This window comes from Lygodium microphyllum, chromosome 27, assembly GCF_053477565.2.
Source record: "Lygodium microphyllum isolate KBCC chromosome 27, Lygodium_microphyllum_v1.1.10, whole genome shotgun sequence".
NCBI lineage: Eukaryota > Viridiplantae > Streptophyta > Polypodiopsida > Schizaeales > Lygodiaceae > Lygodium > Lygodium microphyllum.
Window position 1 is genome coordinate 10,108,616 of NC_141161.1, and position 26,704 is coordinate 10,135,319.

At 48.5% G+C, this 26,704-nt stretch overlaps 1 protein-coding gene across 4 annotated transcripts in view; it reads left to right on the plus strand.

The window, feature by feature from the left end:
• LOC148012047 (signal recognition particle-related / SRP-like protein) overlaps positions 1-26,704 on the plus strand; it is a 144,184-nt gene that overhangs the window by 24,893 nt on the left and 92,587 nt on the right. The window contains exon 2 of one of the 4 annotated variants that reach the window (XM_087669456.1): positions 6,518-6,714. The exons of the other annotated variants lie outside the window; for them this stretch is intronic. Within the exon in view, the coding sequence (XP_087525582.1) occupies positions 6,657-6,714 (58 nt within the window). The 5' untranslated portion in view covers positions 6,518-6,656. The remainder of the gene's footprint in view (positions 1-6,517; positions 6,715-26,704) is intronic. 4 annotated transcript variants of the gene reach the window in all.

Sequence of the window (26,704 nt, forward strand, 5' to 3'; positions counted from 1 at the left end):
CAGATGCTAAGCCACTTGGAGTTCCTTTACCACCATACCTTAAGCTTAGCAAAGTAGATTGCCCAAAAGATGATAAGGCAGCCAATTCTACGAAGGGTGTTTCTTATGCTTCAGCTTGTGGGTCACTCATGTATGCTATAGTTGCCACCAGACCTAACATTGCTCATGTAATGGGAGTTCTGAGCAGGTTTATGTCAAATCCTGAAGCACGTTGGGAGGCAGTGAAATGCATCTTCTGGTACCTTAAGGACACACAAAGAAAATGTATTTGCTATGGAAAGGGTACATTAGATCTGCAGGGATATTGTGATGCAGACATGGTAGGTGACTTGGATACTCACAAGTCTACCAATGGGTACATATTTACCTTGATTGGTGGGGCAATTTCTTAGTGCTCTAGATTACAAAAGATAGTAGCACTTTCTACCAGTGAGTTTGAATATATTTCAGCTACACTGAAGCTTCAAAAGAAGCTGTTTGGCTTGGTCGTTTGGTCAAGGATTTTGCGCTGCCTCCCAAAACACTTGCACTTGGATGTGATAGCCAGAGTGCTCTAAGAATGCCATGACTACGAATGCCATGTTTCATGCACGTACCAAACACATTGATGTGCGGTAGTACTTTATCAGATAGATTTTCGACGATGGTCTAGTCACACTGACTAAGATCAAAACACAAGGTAACCTTGCTGATGTTCTCACTAAAAGTCTTACAAAGGCTAAACATGAGCATTGCATTCGGCTAGTGGGAGCTAGTTAAAGGTTCACTTAGGACCTTTAAGTGGGAGGTTGTTGGGTGTAAAGGCCCTTACACTACTCCTGTGTATATATTTATTTACACATGTGAACACACCCTTGCAGGTGTAAGTTTACCTTACCCTAAGTATAAATACATTATTTTATTCTTTGTGTATACCACACTGGTACACACCCATCTCTCGACTCGTCACTCTCTCATTGCACTACACAGCTGAACACACCTCGATTAACGCGCATACTACCTGAGTGCTTCCTTCCGCGCCCCTCATTGCCCATGGAACCGGTTGTAAACCATTGAAAAATGGGCACAATCTGATATAAACTGATCACTTGCTGATTTGGGAACTGATTACAAACTGTTGCAAATGTGACCCCAAACTGATCACAAACTGATTGCAAAAACTGATCCCAAAAGTGATCATAAACGGTTCTCCAACTAATAAAAAACTGAGCCGAATTTGATTAAAATTTTGTCTCAGAACTGAGGTAGAAACTTATGCCAAATTGATGCAAAAGTACAGTTTAAATGTTCGGGTGAAACTCATATTCATCTGTATACATTGCATAGTGACTAGTGCACTGAGTAGTGACCTCATGGTAGATTGTTAGCACAATACCTTAGTTGCATGTTGAATACATCCAAGATTCACTACATACAAGAGCTATCCACAACTGGTAGATTGGAAGTGCTACCTCCCCCTTGAGCATGAGGCAATGCTTTGGACCCTTGCTCTGTTGAACCTGATTGACCTTGAATTAAAGTTGTCTCTAACCAAAAACCATCTAGGTAAAGTTGCAACTACTTGTCAAAATGACTAAATGACCAGAGAGACAGTAGGGTTTGCGAGGGAAAACACAGTGTGTACGGCAAACACTTAGAGAGAAAAGAAACACAGAAGATGATGAAAGATGAATCATGCTGATGAAGTGAATCTGATACAAGGGTGCCGTAGCATAAAGGAAGCCTTGGAGTGCATGAAGACTATGGAAGAAGCCTCTGAGTCTGCAAATGCAGAATGAGGAGGTGTTGCTTGGAGTAGGGAGACTACTGTTGAAGGGTGAGGTGTCACGAGGACATGAAAATTTGATGCTTTGCTTATGTTTAATTGACATTTGATTAAAGGATTAGTCAAATGTGCAATTAAAAGATGCACATGTGAGGTGCAAGCTACTTTCTCACAGTTGAAGGCCGAAGGACCCTGTGAAAAAGATGGGTGTCAAAGGCAAAAGTTGTAACAAGTTACACTTGTTAGATTCTAGGTGAATTTTGGTGTCAGTTTGTCCCTAGGACCATTAATTGGCCATTAAGTGTCAGTGGTGACACTAGGGACTAGGCATGAATTAATGGATTAATGCTTGTCCAAGGGTCAATTAATGCATGGGACCACTTTGGGTTGCAAATGGCTCAGCCAATTAATTTTTGGATGGGCAAGGTCAAATTTTTGGGCATGGATTAAGGGCTGAATTAATTTTCAGAATTAATTAATTCTGAAAATTAAATAAATGGCTGGAAATTGCTGAAAATGGATTAAGAAAGCTGCCACTTGGCAAAACTTTCCCATGCAAGTGGGGGAAAGGCTAAATAGGGCTGAAGAGAGAGGAAAATCTCGTTTTTTCTTTATGGAGTTGTTGGGAAGAGGTGTTGGACTGTTGCTGCCAGCTTTTGGGGCCATTTCCCAACCATTGGAGACCATTTTGGTGATGGAGATTGCATATTCTTGACCTTGGGAAGCTGGCAATTGCCCCTGATGCACTTTCTCTTGAAGATCATAGTCTTTGATGCTTCTATTGTTGGTGGTGCATCCGTTTGGGGCTGGTACAGCAGGGCAGCAGCAGCTGATTTTGATCAGTCCTTCGTGACAAATCTCAGGATTCTCTCTCTCTACAGCATTCTTTCATCTCCTTTAGCCTATGCTCAGGCATTCTCAGCAATTCTTAGCCATTCGGAGGAGATCTCAGACATTTTTGGTGGGCTGATCTGTAATTTCTGCGGTAAACCCTAATTTACAGCAGGAATTAGGGTTAGCAGCCACCTTGGGATCCATGCCAGAGATTGAAGGTTCAAGGGACTGAAATCAGCAGCTGATAATTGAAGATTATCAAGGGATCTCAGGAGCCAGCCCATCCCAAATTGATTTGGGGCAGCATTTGGCCAGCCAAGGGTCAAATTGGAGAAGAAGTCCTGGGTGAATCAAGGGGCAAATGACCCAGAAGGCTTGCTGGTCATTTATGACAGCAAGAGCAATTGGTTAGCAGGAGGAGATTGAAGAATCTCAAGTTGTACTCCTTCCAATTGAATGAAAGCTAAAGAAATACCGCTAGGGGCGCCAATTTTGGGGCCAATAGGGTGTCTACTATCCAAGAATGTTATGGTAAAGTGTGTATTTCATTTTATGTGCATTTATTTATTGCTGTAATTAACTCTTAAATCAGGTTATTACCACCCATTCCAAGAAGGAAGGTTGGTTTCATGGTTCCATTGCCGGGATACATTAAATCTCTTGATTTGGTGGGCCCGAGGCACCTTATTGCAAGCCAAAGCTTTGTGCTAGTGTTGATCTTTGTGCTCAGCTGAGAAATTACAGCTTTCGTACAATGGGATGCAATCAAGCAGTAATGATGCCTCTCATGATGCACATTCACATGTGAAAGAAGGAAATACAATGCCTGATCTTGGACAAGGCACGAATCATGGACAGCATGCTAAAAAATGTGGTTGAAGGCCAAGATGTTGGATCCTCAATGCAGAAAGATGATGATGATCAGCAATGGGAAATGGAATTTGATGATGTATTCAAGAATTGAATGAGGGCAGCAGCCAATATCTTTGCTGAATTGGCAAAAGATCCTCAGTTTACTCGGTTTTTGAACACTCCTACGAAGGACAACAAGGGCAAGAAGAGAAAATCCTCTTCTAGAACTTCGGGACAGCAAGATGCACTGAAGAACAAACCAAGGCCTTCTCAAGATGCTCCTAAAGATGCTCATGGTCAAAAGCAGTTGGTGCCAGTTGGGCAAGAAATGCATATGCAAGTTCATGATGCAAATGCTAATCCTATGGTTTTTGGACAGCAAGGTTTGCATGAGAATTTAGGGCAGCAAGCTTACTACTTTGGTGGTAGCACAATTTTTCATGCTATGGCGGGTGAGCGACCGAATGTGGGAATGTATGGCACACCTCCCCATAACTTTCAGCAACCAATGCATGGCTTGCATAGCCCAATGTACTCGGGTATGGCTCATGGAATGCATAATCCGATGTATGGCGGCATCGGTATGATGCTTGGTGTGCAAAATCAGGCATATGGGCAAGCATCGGTACCCCGTCGTGCTTTTGGGGCTCAAGGAATAAGTGCTGGCCATGCAAATGCTCCGTTTAATGCTGGCTATCATGGAAATTGCCTCTACACTAGCGGATACAATATGCCTTTCATGTGAGCTTGTGAGGCCTTTTTATACTGATGTGCCTAAGGATGTATTTGCTGAAATTCAGTCCAATGTAGAGGAGCTGAATGAGATATTGGTATCCGAGCAGATTTTGGCACATAAAGAGAAAAGGTCAAAGGTAAAGCTTCCATAGGCTATTGGGCGAAGTTTCATAATTGTTCACCAATGGATGCTAAATGGATGGAAGAGGATGACTTGGCAGACCATCCTCAGTTGTTGCAGCTTTACCTTGATGCCTTTCAGTTAGAGCCGACTTTGGATCGGACTCTTTCAGGTCTAGCAGGGCAAGGGTCCAGAGTACTACCTGATACTCAAAGGGGAGGTAGCACTTCCACTCCTCCAGGAATGGATTGCTCTCGTGTATAGTGGATCTCGGATGTATTCAGCATGCATCCAAGGTACTGTGCTGACAGTATGTCTGCCATGAGGTCACTATTCAGTGTACTAGTCACTGTGGTATGTATGCAGATGGGTATGGTTTTCACTGCAGCTCTGAAACTGTACATTTGCATCAGTTATGATCATGAGAGACTGATTACCGAGTGCTGGTTTTCAGTGTATGATCATTAGTTTCAGTGGTATTCAGCTGGTTCTATGGACAACAGCATGTGTATTGAATGCCATTGACAATTCAGCCATGGTTTCGGCTCGGTTTATGCTTTACTATGGTTGTGTAGTTAGCACTGTTGAGAAACAAGAGTTTGGGGTGCATCCGATGAGTTTCTAGCAACAGTTCTGAACTATTGTTGAGCTTTATGCTATGTTTATGCTGGCTGGAAATTTTCAGCAAATGGTGGGCATATGAGATAGTTAGCCAGCAGTGGCCAATGTTGTATTGACTATGATGCCTTGTGGAAATTCCAATGCAGTATTGTTTACTTTGACATATTACAGTGCAATCGAGGACAATTTCAAGGATTTCAAGAGGGTGGTCTGTCACGAGGACGTGAAAATTTGATGCTTTGCTTATGTTTAATCGACATTTGATTAAAGGATTAGTCAAATGTGCAATTATAAGATACACATGTGTTGCACATGTGAGGTGCAAGCTACTTTCTCACAGTTGAAGGCCGAAGGACCCTGTGAAAAAGATGGGTGTCAAAGGCAAAAGTTGTAACAAGTTACACTTGTTAGATTCTAGGTGAATTTTGGTGTTAGTTTGTCCCTAGGACCATTAATTGTCCATTAAGTGTCAGTGGTGACACTAGGGACTAGGCATTAATAAATGGATTAATGCTTGTCCAAGGGTCAATTAATGCATGGGACCACTTTGGGTTGCAAATGGCTCAGCCAATTAATTTTTGGATGGGCAAGGTCAAATTTTTGGGCATGGATTAAGGGTTGAATTAATTTTCAGAATTAATTAATTCTGAAAATTAAATAAATGGCTGGAAATTGCTGAAAATGGATTAAGAAAGCTGCCACTTGGCAAAACTTTCCCATGCAAGTGGGGGAAAGGCTAAATAGGGCTGAAGAGAGAGGGAAATCTCGTTTTTTCTTTATGGAGCTGTTGGGAAGAGGTGTTGGACTATTGCTGCCAGCTTTTGGGCCATTTCCCAGCCATTGGAGACCATTTTGGTGATGGAGATTGCATATTCTTGACCTTGGGAAGCTGGCAATTGCCCCTGATGCACTTTCTCTTGAAGATCACAGTTTCTGATGCTCCTATTGTTGGTGGTGCATCCGTTTGGGGCTGGTACAGCAGGGCAGCAGCTGATTTTGATCAGTCCTTCGCGACAAATCTCAGAATTCTCTCTCTCTACAGCATTCTCTTATCTCCTTCAGCCTATGCTCAGGCATTCTCAGCAATTCTTAGCCATTCGGAGGAGATCTCAGACATTTTTGGTGGGCTGATCTGTAATTTCTGCAGTAAACCCTAATTTACAGCAGGAATTAGGGTTTAGCAGCCACCTTGGGATCCGTGCCAGAGATTGAAGGCTCAAGGGACTGAAATCAGCAGCTGATAATTGAAGATTATCAAGGGATTTTAGGAGCCAGCCCATCCCAAATTGATTTGGGGCAGCATTTGGCCAGCCAAGGGTCAAATTGGAGAAGAAGTCCTGGGTGAATCAAGGGGCAAATGACCCAGAAGGCTTGCTGGTCATTTATGACAGCAAGAGCAATTGGTTAGCAGGAGGAGATTGAAGAATCTCAAGTTGTACTCCTTCCAATTGAATGAAAGCTAAAAAAATACCGCTAGGGGCACCAATTTTGGGGCCAACGGGGGTATCTACTGTCCAAGAATGTTATGGTAAAGTGTGTATTTCATTTTATGTGCATTTATTTATTGCTGTAATTAACTCTTAAATCAGGTTATCACCACCCATTCCAAGAAGGAAGGCTGGTTTCATGAGGAGTCTCTGAATTTGCAAACAAGGATGAAGAGTGGTACCTACGAGCAGGGAGATAGCTGATGAAGCCATCGTCTACAAACGCAAGCCTGATGAGGTGATGCCAACTGCTAGAGTGACGTCAGAACGGTGTGAAGGAGCCAGTAACCAAATGCAAGGTGAGTCTTCATGTAGAAAAGCAATATTTACATCCATCTAATAAAGATCAAAAACTCTAGCTAAGCAACTAATGCTAGTATGGGGTGTAGGGTCATCATTTTAACCACAAGAGAAAAGAGTTCATCAAAGTCAATATTCTATTCTTGCATAACTAACAATTTGGCCTTATAAGCAAGCTTGGGGTGTCCAAGGATAGTTTTCAACTTGTATGCCCACTTGCATGGCAATGCCTTCTTGCCATTATACAAAGGAATCAGATCCCATGCATGGTTTGTGTGTAATGAGTCAAACCCTAACTACATAGCCCTATCCCATGAGTAACTATCATCTTTGTGCATGGCCTTATCATAAGAGAGAGGCTCACAAGCATCTATCACCATAACATAATCCATGGAGGGCGTAAAGTGCTCAAGTTACGTCTAGCTCTAGTAGGGTATCTCAAAATAGATAGATCCTAATTAACACGTAGAGATTGGGCCACTAGAGAATCAAGTGCTATAGGCTATCTAGGGGGCTATATGGTAGTAGGAGGCTCCTCTTGAAAGATCACCCCATGTACCTCAACTACTTGCTTAGGTTTCTTATACATCTTTTTCTCATGGAAAACTACATCATGGCTGTGAATAACCTTGTGAGCTTGTAGATCCCATAGGCGGTAGTCCATCTCACATGCATCTCCATAACCAAGAAAGATGCATTTCATGGACTTCAAACCCAACATATTCACTTCTCCTTAAAAACATGGCAGAATTTCTCATAACCAAAGATACACAAATAAGCTTATGAGAGAGGTTTTCCAATCCATACCTCCTCTGCAACCTAGTAACGAATAGCATTGCTACAAGGGGACCAATTAATCAAGTTAACAATTGACCCGACTTGCGATGTGGAGCTCTTCTTCTGTCAAGATGCGGTCGAGATAGGGGTACCCTAAGATATGATCGTCCATGGTCCGACCCCGAAGAGTGGTTAACACTCGATACGAGGTGGGCGCGACGTATGTGGGATCATACTCGGCTGTTTTGATGGCTCGGCGTTGTTCGGCATTGGTCATTATGCAGCATCCCTCTGTTAGCCTGCTCTTTATCATTCCCAGTCTGTTGTCATCTCCTGGTTGTGAGCTCCTGTCAGAGTCTGACAGGAGACAGAGGAGCTCTGTCAGTTCATTTTGTGGCTGCCTTGGTTAGCCAGCAGCCTTGGGTGTCATACAGCCCAAACTGGGCTGTTTTTTTGTCTAGACTGCCCATTTTCTGGGCAGTCGGCCAGATCTGGCCAAAGTCGGCCAGATCTGGCTGGTCGGCCAAATCTGGCCAGGTCGGCCAGTTTTGGCTGGTCGGCCAGTTTTTGGCCTGGGGGCTATTTATAGCAACCCCCCAGTCATTCCAGCATTATGCTCTGCAGGTACAGCACTGCCCCCGTCGTCTCCGTCTTCGGGATTGGTGCTGCCACTGCTTCCAGTCTGTCCTGGTTCCCTCACTGACGCTCCGGGCTGCGTGCAGGGACTGCTCTGTCCATTTCAGTGTATTCAGCATTCATCTCAGTCAGTGCAGACTTTCTTCCTTCATTCTCTGCTTTCTCTCTCCTCTCCTCTGTGTTCGTGTTCTTCTTCCGTTGCGCACTCTCACATGGTATCATCGCCTGATTGAGAGCACGGAGGACATACCCTCAGGAGTGAGATACTCTACTGCTGCTGCCAACAGATCAACTACTGCCAGGCGACTGCTACAGGAGGCTTTTCAGCCTGCGTTTTGCTGCCCACACTGACTGCAGAGGCTGCCACGTCATCCAGCGACGCAGAAACCCTGCGTTTTCCACCAGGCTGTCCCTCCTGGTGCTGGGTGACCTCCGTACAGGCTGCGTTTTGCTGTCCTGCTGGTCGCTTCCACCCCAGGCGGCACTTTTCCTGCTGGCGACTTCTGTCCCGGCTGTTTCCTGGTGCTGGTGGTCTCTTGACTGGTGCTTGACATCAGTTATCTTTGCGTTTTGCAGATCCAGGTGTTTGTAGGCACTCTCTGCCTGCGTCTTGGTGGTTGGTGACCACATTGCTGGTCCTATTTCGACAGCGGCACAACTTTCTTTGGTATTTTGCAGATTGGAAGATGTCTTACCAGTTTTCAGGCTTTGAAGACTCAGAGGAAGAGCTTCTCTCTCATCATTCCTCTGAGCGGAGGCGGGATTATCGTGAAGTTCGACATCGGGAAGAACCTCCTCGTACTCGTCCTTCTTCAGTCCATGCATCTCAGAGGGTTCCATCTACCGCGAAGGTTTCTTCAGTGAAGACTGCTTCAGATGTGCGGATGCCTTCTTTGATTCCCTCTATTCAGGTGCCGATTCTCACTTCCTTTCCGAAGGAAGATAAGTTGGATGGTTCCAACTACTCCCTATGGTCATGCAAGGTGGCCTGTATTCTCGATACCTTTGACCTTTGGGAGCTTGTTTCTTCGCCCATCGACCGTCCCCCCGTGGATTCGTCCGATGGCAGCTCTATTGACCGTGCCGCCTTATGGGATAGGCTCAACTCTCGAGCCCGTTCCTTTCTTTTTATGAGTCTCCATGATTCTGTTCTTGTACATGTTCACAGGTCTACATGTTCACAGATCTACAACAGCCAGGCGACTGCTTCAGGAGGCTGTACAGCCTGTGTTTGCTGCCCACGCTGACTGCAGAGGCTGCCACGTCATCCAGCGACGCAGCAACCCTGCGTTTTCCACCAGGCTGCCTCTCCTACTGCTGGGCGACCTCCCTACAGGCTGCGTTTTGGTGTCCTGCAGGTCGCTTCCACCCCAGGCGGCACTTTTCCTGCTGGCGACCTCTGTCCGGGCTGTTCCCTGGTGCTGGTGGTCTCTTCACTGGTGTTCGACATCAGTTCTCTTTGCGTTTTGCAGATCCAGGTGTTTGTAGGCACTCTCTGCCTGCGTCTTGGTGGTTGGTGACCACATTGCTAGTCCTATTTCGCCAGCGGCACAACTTTCTTTGGTATTTTGCAGATTGGAAGATGTCTTACCAGTTTTCAGGCTTTGAAGACTCAGAGGATGAGCTTCTCTCTCATCATTCCTCTGAGCGGAGGCGGGATTATCGTGAAGTTCGACATCGGGAAGACCTCCTCGCACTCGTCCTTCTTCAGTCCATGCATCTCAGAGGGTTCCATCTACAGCGAAGGTTTCTTCGGTGAAGACTGCATCAGATGTGCGGATGCCTTCCTTGATTCCCTCTATACAGGTGCCGATTCTCCCTTCCTTTCCGAAGGAAGATAAGTTGGATGGTTCCAACTACTCCCTATGGTCATGCAAGGTGGCTTGCATTCTTGATACCTTTGATCTTTGGGAGCTTGTTTATTCGCCCATTGACCGACCCCCCGTGGATTCGTCCGATGGCACCTCTATGGACCGTGCAACCTTATGGGATAGGCTCAACTCTCGAGCCCGTTCCTTTCTTTTTATGAGTCTACATGATTTTGTTCTTGTACATGTTCACAGGTTAAAGACCGCGGCGGAAGTATGCACAAAGTTTGCGTCTTTGTATCAGCACAAGACATTTGCCCACAAGATTTCCCTGGAGAAGAAGTTGCGGATGCTCAGTCTTGATGGTTCTTCTTCCATGAAGGAGCACATCACGAAGATGGAGGATATGCGAGGCGAGCTAGCCTCTCTTGGTCGTCTGATATCGTCTGAGGATATGGCGATGATTCTGTTGACTCAGCTGCCATCACCCCGCTATGATGTCTTCTACACCAGCCTCATCACTTCGAGGACCCGTGAGACACTCCTATGGGAGGAGCTTTCCCCGCTTGTCTTGGAGCATGACGAGCGACTCAAAGAGGTGGGAGCCAGTGGCTCCACCGAGGCATTTACGGACGGCACAGGTGGCGGCAAGAAGAAGAAACAAAAGAAGGAGAAGGCCAAGGACAAGAAGGAGGAGGACAAGAAGGATGCGAAGGAGAAGAAGCCCAAGTGTCCCCATTGTGGGAAGGGTACTCATCCCGAGGAGAAGTGTTGGCAGAAGTATCCCCCTTTGAAGCCTAAGGAGAAGGACTCGAAGGCGGCCCCAGCCACAACAGAATCTGCGTTTGTGCATGTCTTTGTTGAGGAGGACACTGCCCTAGCTTCTACCACACAGGAGACGCCTTGGCTCGTCGACAGTGGAGCATCTTCACATATGACCTTCCGTCAGGATTGGCTTCAGGATCTTCATTCCAGAGGGGGTACAAGCACCATTGGTGACAATTCTACAGTTCCTGTTCGAGGCGTGGGGACTTTACCTATGTTTTCTGACAGGCGGTCTTGCTCCGCCAAAGTTCTCTATGTGCCTGATTTGGGTTTTAATCTATTATCTGTGCATGGCCTTACTCAGTTAGGTACCCGAGTCATTTTTACTCCGGATGCAGTCACAGTAGAGGATGCTTCTACAGGTGATGCTCTTTGGACAGGTACACAGGAGGGTGGGCTTTATACGCTCACAGCCTTGGCTGCGCGGACTTCCCATGAGCTTGGGCTGCTTTGGCATGCTCGGTATGGTCATTTGAACCTTGATTCTCTTCGCCGGGCTTCTAGGAGGAAGATGGTGGAGGGACTTCCTGATTTCCCTCCTCTTCACACTTTGTGCCCTAGCTGCTTGAGGGGCAAGCAACACCGGCAGCCTCACCCGCAGGTTGCTTCTAGGTGGGCTACTTCTCCGCTTGAGTTGGTTCATACCGACCTTTGCGGACCTATGGGCACGGCCTCCCTTGGGCAGGCCAAGTATTTGATGCTAATTGTGGACGACTTTAGTCGATATGTGTGGCCTTATTTCTTGGAGTATAAGAGCGAGGCGTACTCCCGTTTCTGTGAGTGGCAGGTGTTTGTGGAGAACCAAACAACTTCCAATGTTCGTGGCGTTCGAGGTGATCACGGTGGCGAGTTCACTTCTCAGCTTTTCTCTCAGTTTTGCAGGGATCATGGTATTCGGGTGGAGTATTTCCATTCGAACACACCATCAGAGAATGGTGTGGTGGAGCATGCGAATCGGACCATGATTGAGATGGCCCGATCTATGCTGGGAGCATAGGAGTCTTCCTCATTTCCTTTGGGGTGAGGCGGTGGCTACAGCGGTGCATATTTGCATCCGCTCTCGGACTTCGGCGTTACAGGACATGACTCCGTATGAGGCTTTCTTTGCGTGTCCCATTTTCACATCTTTGGGTGCGATGCTTTTGTCCATGTGGACAAGAAGAAGAGTAAGTCGAAGTTCGATTGTAAGTCGCGAAAGCTTATCTTCGTTGGTTATAGTATGACCACGAAGGGATATCGGCTCTATGACCCGACGACGCGGACGGTTGAGGTGAGCAGGGATGTGATCTTTGATGAGGCTTCGGCCTCTGAGGATCCGATTGATGGTTCCATTACAGATGTTTCTTCATCATCGACGGACCCCCCTCCCCCCCCCCCCCCCCCCCCCCCCCACCTTCTCTCCCTTCATTTCCTTCCAGGATGCCCCTTAGCACCCCCCCTATTCCTCCTCCTTCGGCTTCCCTTTCCCCTTTGGTGGATGCGCCTCCGTCTACTACGAGCTCTTCTACCGCCACTTCGGGATCTTTACGGGATATACAGCCTTCTTCAGATGTGGAGGATCTACCTTCACTCGGTGAGGGGGAGTCCCTCTCTGATTTGGGTGCTTTACAGGTTCCGGAGACCCCCCGGTCTCCCTCACAGCAGCAGGAGTCTCTCAGGATTCCTTTATGGTATCGCCGGCTCATGCAGGATTTAGGTGTTACTCACTTTCCTGCTTCTTCTACAAGTCCCCGTCGCTCAGCACGTTTATAGGCCTAGCGGGACAGTTCACTATGTGTGAACTATGCTCTTATGTCACAGATTCTTCAGGATTCCGAGCCTTCCACTGTGGAGGAGGCTCTTGCACAGGATATTTGAAGACAGGCTATGCAGGCCGAGCTCGATTCCATCGAGCGAAACCATACGTGGGAGCTTGTTCCGCGTCCCGCAAAACGGAAGGTGATTGGTGTGAAATGGGTCTTTAAGACCAAGTATCATGCAGATGGCTCCTTGGACAAGCATAAGGCTAGGCTTGTTGCCAAGGGTTTTGCACAGCGTGCAGGGTTGGACTACTTCGAGACTTTTGCTCCTACAGCCAGGATGTCCACCATCCGCGTTCTTTTGGCTCTTGCTGCTCACCACCGTTGGCCTGTCTACCAGATGGACGTCAAGTCTGCTTTTCTGAATGGCGTTCTTGAGGAGGAGATTTATGTTTCACAGCCTCCTGGTTTTCTTGTGCAGGGGAAGGAGGATCATGTCTACAGGCTGCGGAAGGCTCTTTATGGCCTAAAGCAGGCTCCTCGTGCTTGGTACGAGTGGATTGACCGCTTCTTTCTATAGAGTGGCTTTGCGCGCTCCGCTTATGATCCCAACCTCTACTTACGGGTTGTGGATTCTCTTTCGGTGTTCCTTATCTTGTATGTGGATGATCTTATCATTACAGGGAGTGACACTCAGCAAGTGGAGCATACACGGTCCATTCTTCAGCAGGAGTTTGACATGACGGATCTAGGGATCCTTCACTTTTTTCTAGGTCTAGAGATCTGTCAGATGGCACAGGGCATTTTTATCTCGCAGCACAGGTATATCTCCGAGCTTCTTTCGGAGTTTGATATGGCTGAGTGTCAGCCTATCCCATGCCCCATGGACCCTGAGTCCAAGCTTTTGATAGCTGGAGTTCCTCTTACCGATCCCACCCGTTACAGGTGCCTTGTCGGCTCTCTTATCTGGCTGCTTCACACTCGGCCGGATATCTCTTTTGTGGTGGCTTTATTGTCTTCCTTTATGCAGACTCCTACCCAGGATCACTGGCAGGCGGCCTTGCGGGTTCTTCGCTATTTGCAAGGGACTCGATCCTTTGGGATCCTGTATGGAGATGGGATTACCCTTTCTGGATGGAGTGATTCCGATTGGGCAGGTGATGTGGATTCGAGACGATCCACTACCGGTTATGCTTTCACCCTTGGATCTGGTGCTGTCTCTTGGAGCAGCAAGAAGCAGCCTACTGTGGCACTTTCTTCTACAGAGGCCGAGTATCGGGCCCTATGTTCGACCGCTATGGAGGCAGTTTGGCTGCGTCGCTTACTCGCGGAGATTGGCTTTTCCCAGACCGGACCTACGGAGCTGCGCGTGGATAACCAAAGTGCTCTTGCTCTGGCAAAGAACCCGGTGTTTCATGCTCGCACGAAGCACATTGAGGTTCAGTATCACTATGTTCGAGAGCGGATCGTGGATTCGGAGCTGGTGGTGGTCTATTGTCCTACGGCGGCCAATGCAGCTGATCTCTTTACGAAGCCCTTGCCTCAGGCTTCTTTGCTGCATCACATGCGGTTCTTGGGTCTTCAGACTCTCCCAAGAGTTGAGAGGGGGTGTTAGCCTGCTCTTCTTCAGTCTCAGTCTGTCATCTCCTGGTTGTGAGCTCCTGTCAGAGTCTGACAGGAGACAGAGGAGCTCTGTTAGTTCATTTTGTGGCTGCCCTGGTTAGCCAACAGCCTTGGGTGTCATACAGCCCAAACTGGGCTGTTTTTTTGTCCAGATTGCCCATTTTCTGGGCAGTCGGCCAGATCTGGCCAAAGTCGGCCAGATCTGGCTGGTCGGCCAAATCTGGCCAGGTCGGCCAGTTTTGGCTGGTCGGCCAGTTTTCTGGCCTGGGGGCTATTTATAGCAGCCCCCCCAGTCATTCCAGCATTATGCTCTGCAGGTACAGCACTGCCCCCGTCGTCTCCGTCTCCGTCATTGGTGCTGCCTCTGCTTCCAATCTGTCCAATCTGGACTGTTTCTGGGCATGTTCTGTCAGTGTGTTTTTAGGCTGCTTTAGTCAGCATGCAGCCTTGGGCATTTTACAGCCCAATCTGGGCTGTTTCTGGGCTGACTGCCCATTATTTTGGGCAGTCGGACCAGATCTGGCCATAGTCGGCCAGATCTGGCTGGTCGGCCAAATCTGGCCAGGTCGGCCAGTTTGGCTGGTCGGCCAGTTTGCTGGCTGGGGGCTATTTATAGCAGCCCCCCCAGTCAGTCCAGCATTCACTCTCTGCAGGTACAGCACTGCTTCCTCCGTCTCCGTCTCCGGCATTGGTGCTGCCTCTGCTTCCAATCTGTCCTGGTTCCCTCACTGACGCTCCGGGCTGCGTGCAGGGACTGCTCTGTCCATTTCAGTGTATTCAGCATTCATCTCAGTCAGTGTAGACTTTCTTCCTTCATTCTTTGCTTTCTTTCTCCTCTCCTCTGTGTTCGTGTTCTTCTTCCGTTGCGCACTCTCACACCCTCAACTGCCCATTTCAATCGAAGAGCGTACCACTGCTTCAAGAAGGGTGATTCCGTGTCCGCCAGGTGGGACAACCTTGCTGTTTCTTGGCTAGTGAGGTCGGACGTCGTGCATGGGTCAAATGATGGGATGAGGCGTTGCTTAATGGCTTGCTCTTTGCCTTTGATGAAGGTGACGCCTGCTGGAGAGAGATGCCAGATGGTGAGGAACCTCCCTGGCAGCCAAACACAAGAAGATGGTGCAGTCAGAAGGGTGGAGGAGGACGCCAGATAGGGTGGATGCTGATGCCAAGAGAGTGTGGACTCCAAACGCAAGGTGTAGGAGTAGAAACGCAGCCAACTGGAGATGAAGGCTGGCTCTAGGAGTGTGGAGATGGTGGTAGGAGAGGAGAGAGAGATGATGGAAGAGGGAGAGTGTCAGAAGACTAACGAAGAGAGAGTGGGAGTGACAGATTGAAGGATCAGCCATAAGGAATGAATGAGAGAGTAGCCTATAAATATGCACAGTCAGTCTAGGGTGGTGCCCCTTTTTGGGGCTGCAAAATGCAAAACGTAGAAATGTAAAAACACAAACTTCGGGTGAAGGGTTTCTCAACACCCCCTCTCAGGCCCAAAAAGGGGAACAAGAGGAGTGAGGTGGAGATGCAATGCTACATGTTGAAGAATGCTCATGCAGTAGGTGCAACTTGGACAGTGTCCGTCGTGGGAAAATTGTTCACTTGCCCAAGCGCCCTAGTACAAAGATGATGAAATCATGCAATGCATAGGAGAATGTCGCACTTTGTGTGGTGCCAAGAACCATAAGGATATACCCGTACTCAATCTCGGGGGTAGGCTCCATGTTGACTAAGGGACAAAGAAGATCCACCGTGGAAGTTGAGAATACCACTTGAAAGGAGATCTTTGAAGATAGTCAGGAGACTGGATGAGCTGTAGAACCCAAAACTCAACTTCGGGAGAGAAGCTACTAGCTCTATGACTCCATGCTAGAAGGAATACGAAGGCCTAGCCAACAAGTCGCAGTTGAAAACCCAAGGGCCTTGATTTAGGTAGATTCTCTAGATCCTAGGTATGAGCAAAGGAAACGACTGTCAAAGGAGAGCCACTTCTTGAAAGTGAAAGGTGGTGGTGTGTGAAGAACTTCATGGCACATAGGGTCCCTCTTTGAATCGGAAGGAGTAGAAGTGGGAGCCCCCTCTGAAGCTGAAGAAGAACTGGAAGTCCCCTCTGAGTGCGAAGTAAGAAAATTCCCCTGTGAATCCCAGTCTGAGAGAGAAAGAGATTCCAACTACTCATGGCTTATGGAATGTGAAGCATCTGACGACGAAGGAAGTACCGCCGGTCGTGTCGAAGAAGGTATCTGGGGCTCCAAAGAAGAAGCCAGGAAGCACCGAGAAGTGGCCTCTCGAACTTGAGTGGAAGAGGGTGGAGAAGAAGGAGGCTCAAGATGAGCCAAGGGTGGGGAACAGTTGCGGGCTCTCAGGAGAATAGACTGTGGAGGAGATGTAGGCCGTGGAAGCCACTATAGCCAGAAGTGGGTGGGGGAAACCTCCGTGTAGTTGGGTGGTCTCCAGGAGGGCTTATCACCTCTCGTAAGGTCTTAGAGCCTCCATGTGCACGAAAGGACTTAGTGCGCATCGGTTGCGGCTTATTGCCTTGAACATAATACTCCAATAGTTGATGTAGAATGATCTCTGTGGGCCTAGAAATGAGAGGTGGCACAAGAAGTGCCTGGTGGAAAATACATATACTTCAGGGGGGTGGGGAGCAAAGGTCGAAGTCGACAGTCTTCGATGGGATGACCGTTCGTGCCGTAGTAGTAGCACCTAGTAGAAGGGCAATCTGTCTGTGGAGATGCCATGGTGTCGGGGTGGCAAACTGGAGAAGGGAGGGTGGGAGGGAGAAAAAGGATATTTTCCAATGCGTAGGAGAAATGATAGAGAAATCAAATGTTGATACCGAACTTGCCATCGGTCTTTGTCTTTCTTTGATGAGGAGGATCTTTGTGGCTCTTTGAGTATCTCTAGCTCTAATACCATGTCAAAATGACTAAGTGACGAGAGACAGTAGGGTTTGCGAGGAAAAACACAGTGTATGGGAAACAACGAGAGAGAAAAGAAACATAGAAGATGATGAAAGATGAATCATGCTGATGAAGTGAATCTGATACAAGGGTGCCGTAGCACAAACGAAGCCCCAGAGTACAGGAAGACTACCGAAGAAGCCTCTGAGTTTGCAAACGCAGGATGAGGAGGTGTCGCCTAGAGCAAGGAGATTGCCGTCGAAGGGTGAGGAGCCTCTGAATCTGCAAACGTTGGGATGAAGTGTGGTACCTACGAGCAGGGAGATAGCCGATGAAGCCTACGTCTGCAAATGCAAGCTTGATGAGGTAATGCCAGCTGCTGGAGTGACATGAGAAGGATGGGAAGCAGCCAGGAACCAAACGCAAGGTGCAATTGCCTCTAATGAAGGTGATGCCTGTTGGAGAGAGACACCAGATGGTGAGGAACCTCCCTGGCAGCAAACGCAATAAGGTGGAGCCGCTAGAAGGGTGGAGGATGGCACCAGATAGGGTGGATGTGTTAGCAGATATGTCAACTCATGTGTGAGTCTGAGTTGCAAAGGCTTGGGCACATTATTTAGGCTATTTAGGCATTTTTTATTGTGTCATTTTATGGTCATATTGGGCATTTATTGCTCGCCAACCAGCATTAAATGCTGGCCGACTAGACATATTTTATGGCAGTATTCATGGCCATATATATTATGGGCTCCTCCTCCTCAGCTTAGTTCAGTTCACCACATGGAGGTCCCATGGAGAGAGGAGCTTGTGCCGGTGCTTACGTAACCGGTGACTCACTGTTGTATGCGACAATCTCGTGTCTAATATGTGGATTCTATTCCCCGAGCATACATCTGAGTTCTCATCTATATTGTGTTCTTTCTTTCCCTTTCTCTTTTGTCTTGTGTTTCAACAGTTTATTACAGCTTATGTTTACGCTTCCATTGCTGCACCACTTCTGATATGGTATCAGATTTCAGGATTTGTGCTCCTGCTGTGTTTTCTTGACGATTTCAGGACTGTTTTCACCTTTGCTCATCTGTGATTGCTGCTCCATTCAAGCGACTTGTTTGACCTGTGTTTTATGTAGATTTGCCATTGCTTGCTGTCTACAGCCTCTTTGCTGCCTGTGTTTTCAGTTTTCAGGCTGCTGCGACAGCTTTCCAGCCTATTTGTGGCAGTACTTAGTTTGCGTTTTGGTGTTCTTGACTCCTTGGCTGGGTGATTGTACCGTCAGGCTTTTGTCTTCTTTTGGTCAGATTTTGGGTTATACCATATGTGAACTCTTGTTTTTTGCAGTTTGTGCTCGTGTTTGGGTTGTGTTCCCTCTCCAAATACCTTTTTTTCTCTACTTCTCTTCTAAATCCTCTACAGATGGTTTCTCCATGCACATCCATTGATGACAATCTCCATGGACCTGATTATTACACTTGGAGTGTGGTGATGAAGGCCTGGTTTATCTAGAAGCGGTTATGGTACGTGGTTGGCGGAGCTCTTGTACGCCCTCAAGAGCTTTCTTCTGTTCCAACTGTTTTTGATGAAGACAACTATGAGGAAGTAGTGCTTACATGGGATTCGGGTGATGCCCGTGCTTATTCGGCTTTACTTCGGTGTATTTCCAAAGAAGTCCTACTGGCGGTCACCTCCTGTAGGATCGCTTCAGACGTATGGTTGAAGTTGCAGTTGATGTACGAGGCTCCTTCCACCATGAGGCCCGTTACTCTCTATGGCAAGCTCTAGCAACTTGACAGGATGTTGACGCCAAGAGAGTGTGGACTCTAAACGCAAGGTGTAGGAGCACAGAAGATGCTGTCGCCAACAATGGAGGATGGACGCCAGTTGAAGAGCACACTACCACTATAAATGCAGTCGATTGGAGATGAAGGCTGGCTCTAGGTGAGTGTGGAGATGGTGGTAGGAGAGGAGAGAGAGATGATGGAAGAGGGAGAGTGTCAGAAGACTGGCGAAGAGAGAGTGGGAGTGATGGACTAAAGGTTCAGCTGTAAGGAATGAATGAGAGAGTGGCCTAAAATAGGCATAGTCAGTCTAGGGTGGCACCCATAGAAACAGGGAACGGCCGTTGCGGCCTGTAGGAACAGCCTAACGTGTTCCAGACCCTTGGAGCAAGTGAAACTGCTAGGGAACGTTCCCTGCTGTTCCCAAGGCCGTTCCCTACCGTTCCCTGCCATTCCCCTTGCCGTTCCTTGTTTGGAACGGCCGTTCCAGGCCTCTTGACAAAAAAATTACGTTTTTTCACGTTTTTTCTTTATGCTTGTATCACACTCCTTCTACCACATGTTCACCCATCTCCATCGCCTGATGTGCACACACTAATCTCTCTCTCTCTCTCTCTCTCTCTCTCTCTCTCTCATTGAATATTCAAAGTGTCAAGACAATCCACAAGCCAATCAGGAGTCGATGCAAAGTTCAAATTTGATGCATTATGAACTCTTGCAAATCACAATCAAAATTTAGCCTATTCTCAATTCCAAGGTAATCATCTATTTATATTGTCTAATTTCAAGGAAAACTGGGATAATTGGGGCAATTCAAAGCAATTTGGAGATATGGGGGTAATCGAGTCAATTTTGGGACATTTGGGTCAATTTAGAGCATTGAGGGATATTGGGGCAATTAGAGGGACATTCTTTGGGGCAACTTGAGTCGTGTAGGACGAAATAGGACCAGCAATGTGGTCACCAACCACCAAGACGCAGGCAGAGAGTGCCTACAAACACTTGGATCTGCAAAACGCAAAGAGATCTGATGTTGAACACTAGAATCGAGACCACCAGCACCGGGAACAAGCCTAGACAGAGGTCGCCTGCAGGAAAGGAGCAGCTTGGGGTAGAAGCAACCTGCAGAGCAGCAAAACGCAGGCTGTAGGAAGGTCGCCCTGCAGCAGAAGAGGTCGCTTGGCAGCAAACGCAGGGTTGCTGTGTCATTGGATGACGAGGCAGCCCCTGTGTACAGCAAACGCAGGCAGTACAGCCTTCTGATGCAGTCGCCTGGCTGGGATAGACCTGTTGGCAGCCGCCTGAAGCAATCGCCTGGCTGTTGTGGAACTGTGGGCAGCAGCAGTAAGGTATATCTCTCGTCCTCCGTGCTCTCAATCAGGCTCTGATACCATGTGAGAGTGCGCAGCGAAAGAAGAACACGAACACAGAGGAGAGGAGAAAGAAAGCAAAGAATGAAGGAAGAAAGTCTACACTGACTGAGATGAATGCTGAATACACTGAAATGGACAGAGCAGTCCCTGCACGCAGCCCGGAGCGTCAGTGAGGGAACCAGGACAGATTGGAAGCAGAGGCAGCACCAATGCCGGAGACGGAGACGGAGGAAGCAGTGCTGTACCTGCAGAGAGTGAATGCTGGACTGACTGGGGGGGCTGCTATAAATAGCCCCCAGCCAGCAAACTGGCCGACCAGCCAAACTGGCCGACCTGGCCAGATTTGGCCGACCAGCCAGATCTGGCCGACTATGGCCAGATCTGGTCCGACTGCCCAAAATAATGGGCAGTCAGCCCAGAAACAGCCCAGATTGGGCTGTAAAATGCCCAAGGCTGCATGCTGACTAAAGCAGCCTAAAAACACACTGACAGAGCTCCTCTGTCTCCTGTCAGACTCTGACAGGAGCTCACAACCAGGAGATGACAGACTGAGACTGAATAAGAGCAGGCTAACACCCCCTCTCAACTCCTGGGAGAGTCTGAAGACCCAAGAACCGCATGTGATGAAGCAAAGAAGCCTGAGGCAACGGCTTTGTAAAGAGATCAGCTGCATTGGCCGCCGTAGGACAATAGACCACCACCAGCTCCGAATCCACGATCCGCTCTCGAACATAGTGATACTGAACCTCAATGTGCTTCGTACGAGCATGAAACACCGGGTTCTTGGCCAGAGCAAGAGCACTCTGGTTATCCACGCGCAGCTTTGTAGGTCCCGTCTGGGAAAAGCCAATCTCCGCGAGTAAGCGACGGAGCCAAACTGCCTCCATAGCGGTCGAACATAGGGCACGATACTCAACCTCTGTAGAAGAAAGTGCCACAGTAGGCTGCTTCTTGTTGCTCCAAGAGACAGCACCAGATCCAAGGGTGAAAGCATAACCTGTAGTGGATCGTCGCGAATCCACATCACCTACCCAATCAGAATCACTCCATCCAGAAAGGGTAATCCCATCTCCATACATGATCCCAAAGGATCGAGTCCCCTGCAAATAGCGAAGAACCTGCAAGGCCGCCTGCCAGTGATCCTGGGTAGGAGTCTGCATAAAGGAAGACAATAAAGCCACCACAAAGGAGATATCCGGCCGAGTGTGAAGCAGCCAGCTAAGAGAGCCGACAAGGCACCTGTAACAGGTGGGATCGGTAAGAGGAACTCCAGTTGTCAAAAGCTTGGACTCAGGGTCCATAGGGCATGAGATAGGCCGACACTCAGCCATATCAAACTCCGAAAGAAGCTTGGAGATGTACCTGTGCTGCGAGATAAAAATGCCCTGTGCCATCTGATAGATCTCCAGACCTAGAAAGAAGTGAAGGATCCCTAGATCCGTCATGTCAAACTCTTGCTGTAGAATGGACCGTGTATGCTCCACCTGCTGAGTGTCGCTCCCTGTAATGATAAGATCATCCACATACAAGATGAGGAGCACCGAAAGAGAATCCACAACCCGTAAGTAGAGGTTGGGATCATAAGTGGAGCGCGCAAAGCCACTCTGTAGAAAGAAGCGGTCAATCCACTGGTACCAAGCACGAGGAGCCTGCTTTAGGCCATAAAGAGCCTTCCGCAGCCTGTAGACATGATCCTCCTTCCCCTGCACAAGAAAACCAGGAGGCTGTGAAACATAAATCTCCTCCTCAAGAACGCCATTCAGAAAAGCAGACTTGACGTCCATCTGATAGACAGGCCAACGGTGGTGAGCAGCAAGAGCCAAAAGCACTCGGATGGTGGACATCCTAGCTGTAGGAGCAAAAGTCTCAAAGTAATCCAACCCTGTACGCTGGGCAAAACCCTTGGCAACAAGCCTAGCTTTATGCTTGTCCAAGGAGCCATCTGCAAGATATTTGGTCTTAAAGACCCATTTCACACCAATCACCTTTCGTTTCGCGGGACGCGGTACAAGCTCCCACGTATGGTTTCGCTCGATGGAATCGAGCTCGGCCTGCATAGCCTGTCTCCAAATATCCTGTGCAAGAGCCTCCTCCACAGTGGAAGGCTCGGAATCCTGAAGAATCTGTGACATAAGAGCATAGTTCACACATAGTGAACTGTCCCGCTGGGCCTGTAAACGTGCTGATCGACGAGGACCTGTAGAAGAAGCAGGAAAGTGAGTAACACTTGAATCCTGCATGAGCCGGCGATACCATAAAGGAATCCTGAGAGACTCCTTCAGCTGTGAGGGAGACCGGGGGGTCTTCGGAACCTGTAAAGCACCCAAATCGGAGAGGGACTCCCCCTCACCGAGTGAAGGTAGATCCTCCGCATCTGAAGAAGGCTGTATATCCCGTGAAGATCCCGAAGTGGCGATAGAAGAGCTCGTAGAAGACGAAGGCACATCCACCAAGGGGGAAAGGGAAGCCGAAGAAGGAGGAATAGGGGGGGTGCTAAGGGTGATCCTAGAAGGAAGGGAAGGGAGAGAGGGTGGGGGGGGGTCCGTCAATGATGAAGAAACATCTGTTATAGAACCATCAATCGGATCCTCAGAGGCCGAAGCCTCATCAAAGATCACATCCCTGCTCACCGCAACGTGCCGCGTCGTCGGGTCGTAGAGCCGATATCCCTTCGTGGTCGTACTATAACCAACGAAGATAAGCTTTCTCGATTTAGAGTCGAACTTCGTCTTCCTCTTCTTCTTGTCCACATGGACAAAAGCATCGCACCCAAAGATGCGAAAATGGGACACGGAAGGCTTCTTTCCAAAGAAAGCCTCATATGGAGTCATGTCCTGTAACGCCGAAGTCGGAGAGCGGTTGCGTATATGCACCGCTGTAGTCACCGCCTCACCCCAAAGGAAATGAGGAAGACTCCTATGCTCCAACATAGATCGGGCCATCTCAAGCATGGTCCGATTCGCACGCTCCACCACACCATTCTCTGATGGTGTGTTCGGATGGGAATACTCCACCCGAATACCATGATCCTTGCAAAACTGAGAGAAAAGGTGAGAAGTGAACTCTCCACCGTGATCAGCTCGAACACCACGAGCCTTGGAAGTTGTTTGGTTCTCCACAAACATCTGCCACTCACAGAAACGGGAGTATGCCTCGCTCTTGTACTCCAAGAAATAAGGCCACACATAACGACTAAAGTCGTCCACAATCAGCATCAAATACTTGGCCTTCCCAAGGGAGGCCGTGCCCATAGGTCCGCAAAGGTCGGTATGAACCAACTCAAGCGGAGAAGTAGCCCGCCTAGAAGCAACCTGCGGGTGAGGCTGCCGGTGCTGCTTGCCCCTCAAGCAGCTAGGGCACAAAGTGTGAAGAGGAGGGAAATCAGGAAGTCCCTCCACCATCTTTCTCCTAGAAGCCCGGCGAAGAGAATCGAGGTTCAAATGACCATATCGAGCATGCCAGAGCAGCCCAAGCTCATGGGAAGTCCGCGCAGCCAAGGCTGTGAGTGTATAAAGCCCACCCTCCTGTGTACCTGTCCAAAGAGCATCACCTGTAGAAGCATCCTCCACTGTGACTGCATCCTGAGTAAAAATGACTCGGGTACCTAACTGAGTAAGACCATGCACAGATAATAGGTTAAAACCCAAATCAGGCACATAGAGAACTTTGGCGGAGGAAGACCGCCTGTCAGAAAACATAGGTAAAGTCCCCACTCCATGAACAGGAACTGTAGAATTGTCACCAATGGTGACTGTACCCCCTCTGGAACGAAGATCTTGAAGCCAATCCTGACAGAAGGTCATATGTGAAGATGCTCCACTGTCGATGAGCCAAGGCTTCTCCTGTGTGGTAGAAGCTAGGGCAGTGTCTTCCTCAACAAAGAGATGCACAAACGCAGATTCTGTTGTGGCTGGGGCCGCGTTGGAGTCCTTCTCCTTAGGCTTCGAATGGGGATACTTCTGCCAACACTTCTCCTCGGGATGAGTGCCCTTCCCACAATGGGGACACTTGGGCTTCTTCTTCTTCGCATCCTTCTTGTCCTCCTCCTTCTTGTCCTTGGCCTTCTCCTTCTTTTGTTTCTTCTTCTTGCCACCACCTGTGCCAGCCGTAAATGCCTTGGTGGAGCCACTGGCTCCCACCTCTTTGAGTCGCTCGTCATGCTCCAAGACAAGCGGGGAAAGCTCCTCCCATAGGAGAGTCTCATGGGTCCTCGAAGTGATGAGGCTGGTGTAGAAGACATCATAACGGGGTGATGGCAACTGAGTCAACAGAATCATCGCCATATCCTCAGACGATATCAGACGACCAAGAGAGGCTAGCTCGCCTCGCATATCCTCCATCTTCGTGATGTGCTCCTTCATGGAAGAAGAACCATCAAGACTGAGCATCCGCAACTTCTTCTCCAGGGACATCTTGTGGGCAAATGTCTTGTGCTGATACAAAGACGCAAGCTTTGTCCATACTTCCGCCGCGGTCTTTAACCTGTGAACATGTACAAGAACAGAATCATGGAGACTTATAAAAAGAAAGGAACGGGCTGGAGAGTTGAGCCTATCCCATAAGGCTGCACGGTCCTTAGAGGTGCCATCGGATGAATCCACGGGGGGTCGGTCGATGGGCGAAGAAACAAGCTCCCATAGATCAAAGGTATCAAGGATGCAAGCCACCTTGCATGACCATAGGGAATAGTTGGAACCATCCAACTTGTCTTCCTTCGGAAAGGAAGGGAGAATCGGCACCTGGATAGAGGGAATCAAGGAAGGCATCCGCACATCTGATGCAGTCTTCACGGAAGAAACCTTCGCTGTAGATGGAACCCTCTGAGATGCATGGACTGAAGAAGGACGAGTGCGAGGAGGGTCTTCCCGATGACGAACTTCACGATAGTCCCGCCTCCGCTCAGAGGAATGATGAGAAAGAAGCTCATCCTCTGAGTCTTCAAAGCCTGAAAACTGGTAAGACATCTTCCAATCTGCGAAATACCAAAGAAAGTTGTGCGGCTGAGGAAATAGGACCAGCAATGTGGTCACCAACCACCAAGACGCAGGCAGAGAGTGCCTACAAACACTTGGATCTGCAAAACGCAAAGAGATCTGATGTTGAACACTAGAATCGAGACCACCAGCACCGGGAACAAGCCTAGACAGAGGTCGCCTGCAGGAAAGGAGCAGCCTGGGGTAGAAGCGACCTGCAGAGCAGCAAAACCCAGGCTGTAGGAAGGTCGCCCTGCAGCAGAAGAGGTCGCTTGGCAGCAAACGCAGGGTTGCTGCGTCATTGGATGACGAGGCAGCCCCTGTGTACAGCAAACGCAGGCAGTACAGCCTTCTGATGCAGTCGCCTGGCTGGGATAGACCTGTTGGCAGCCGCCTGAAGCAATCGCCTGGCTGTTGTGGAACTGTGGGCAGCAGCAGTAAGGTATATCTCTCGTCCTCCGTGCTCTCAATCAGGTTCTGATACCATGTGAGAGTGCGCAGCGAAAGAAGAACACGAACACAGAGGAGAGGAGAGAGGAAGCAGAGAATGAAGGAAGAAAGTCTGCACTGACTGAGATGAATGCTGAATACACTGGAATGGACAGAACAGTCCCTACACGCAGCCCGGAGCGTCAGTGAGGGAACCAGGATAGACTGGAAGCAGAGGCAGCACCAATGCCGAAGACGGAGACGGAGGAAGCAGTGCTGTACCTGCAGAGAGTGAATGCTGGACTGACTGGGGGGGCTGCTATAAATAGCCCCCAGCCAGCAAACTGGCCGACCAGCCAAACTGGCCGACCTGGCCAGATTTGGCCGACCAGCCAGATCTGGCCGACTATGGCCAGATCTGGTCCGACTGCCCAAAATAATGGGCAGTCAGCCCAGAAACAGCCCAGATTGGGCTGTAAAATGCCCAAGGCTGCATGCTGACTAAAGCAGCCTAAAAACACACTGACAGAGCTCCTCTGTCTCCTGTCAGACTCTGACAGGAGCTCACAACCAGGAGATGACAGACTGAGACTGAATAAGAGCAGGCTAACAGGATGATGAGAATGTCAGTGTTGTATCCATATTCTCAATCAATCCCTTCCAAAATAAATTGGTTATTCAAGGGACTTGATTGCTGATGATCAACTTTGGCATACAATGACACTTAAAGATGTGTTGTAAGAATAATCATGCCATATGATTAGGCTTTATTTTCTTCCTTACCAGAATGAAATGAGTTCATTTGTTAAATGTATAAATGATATTCCATATCCCATCATTCTGTGTAGGTGTCCTAGGAAGCTCAACAATAAAATCTATTGCAATGTTTTGCCAAGGCCTATTTGGAACAAGCAAGGGTTGTAACAAGCCATGCCGTCTTTTTTGCGTATCATGCTTTACCTTTTGACAATCGATACATGTCTTGACAAATTGCTTGATTTCATGCCTTAAAGCTATGTTAGTAGTCATGTGTGCCTTTTGTTGTCCTCTCTTGCCTGTGAACCTCAGTTTGAGTAAGATGAGGACATTAGGAGCTCTGACATTGTATTTGTTTGACACTTTATGTGT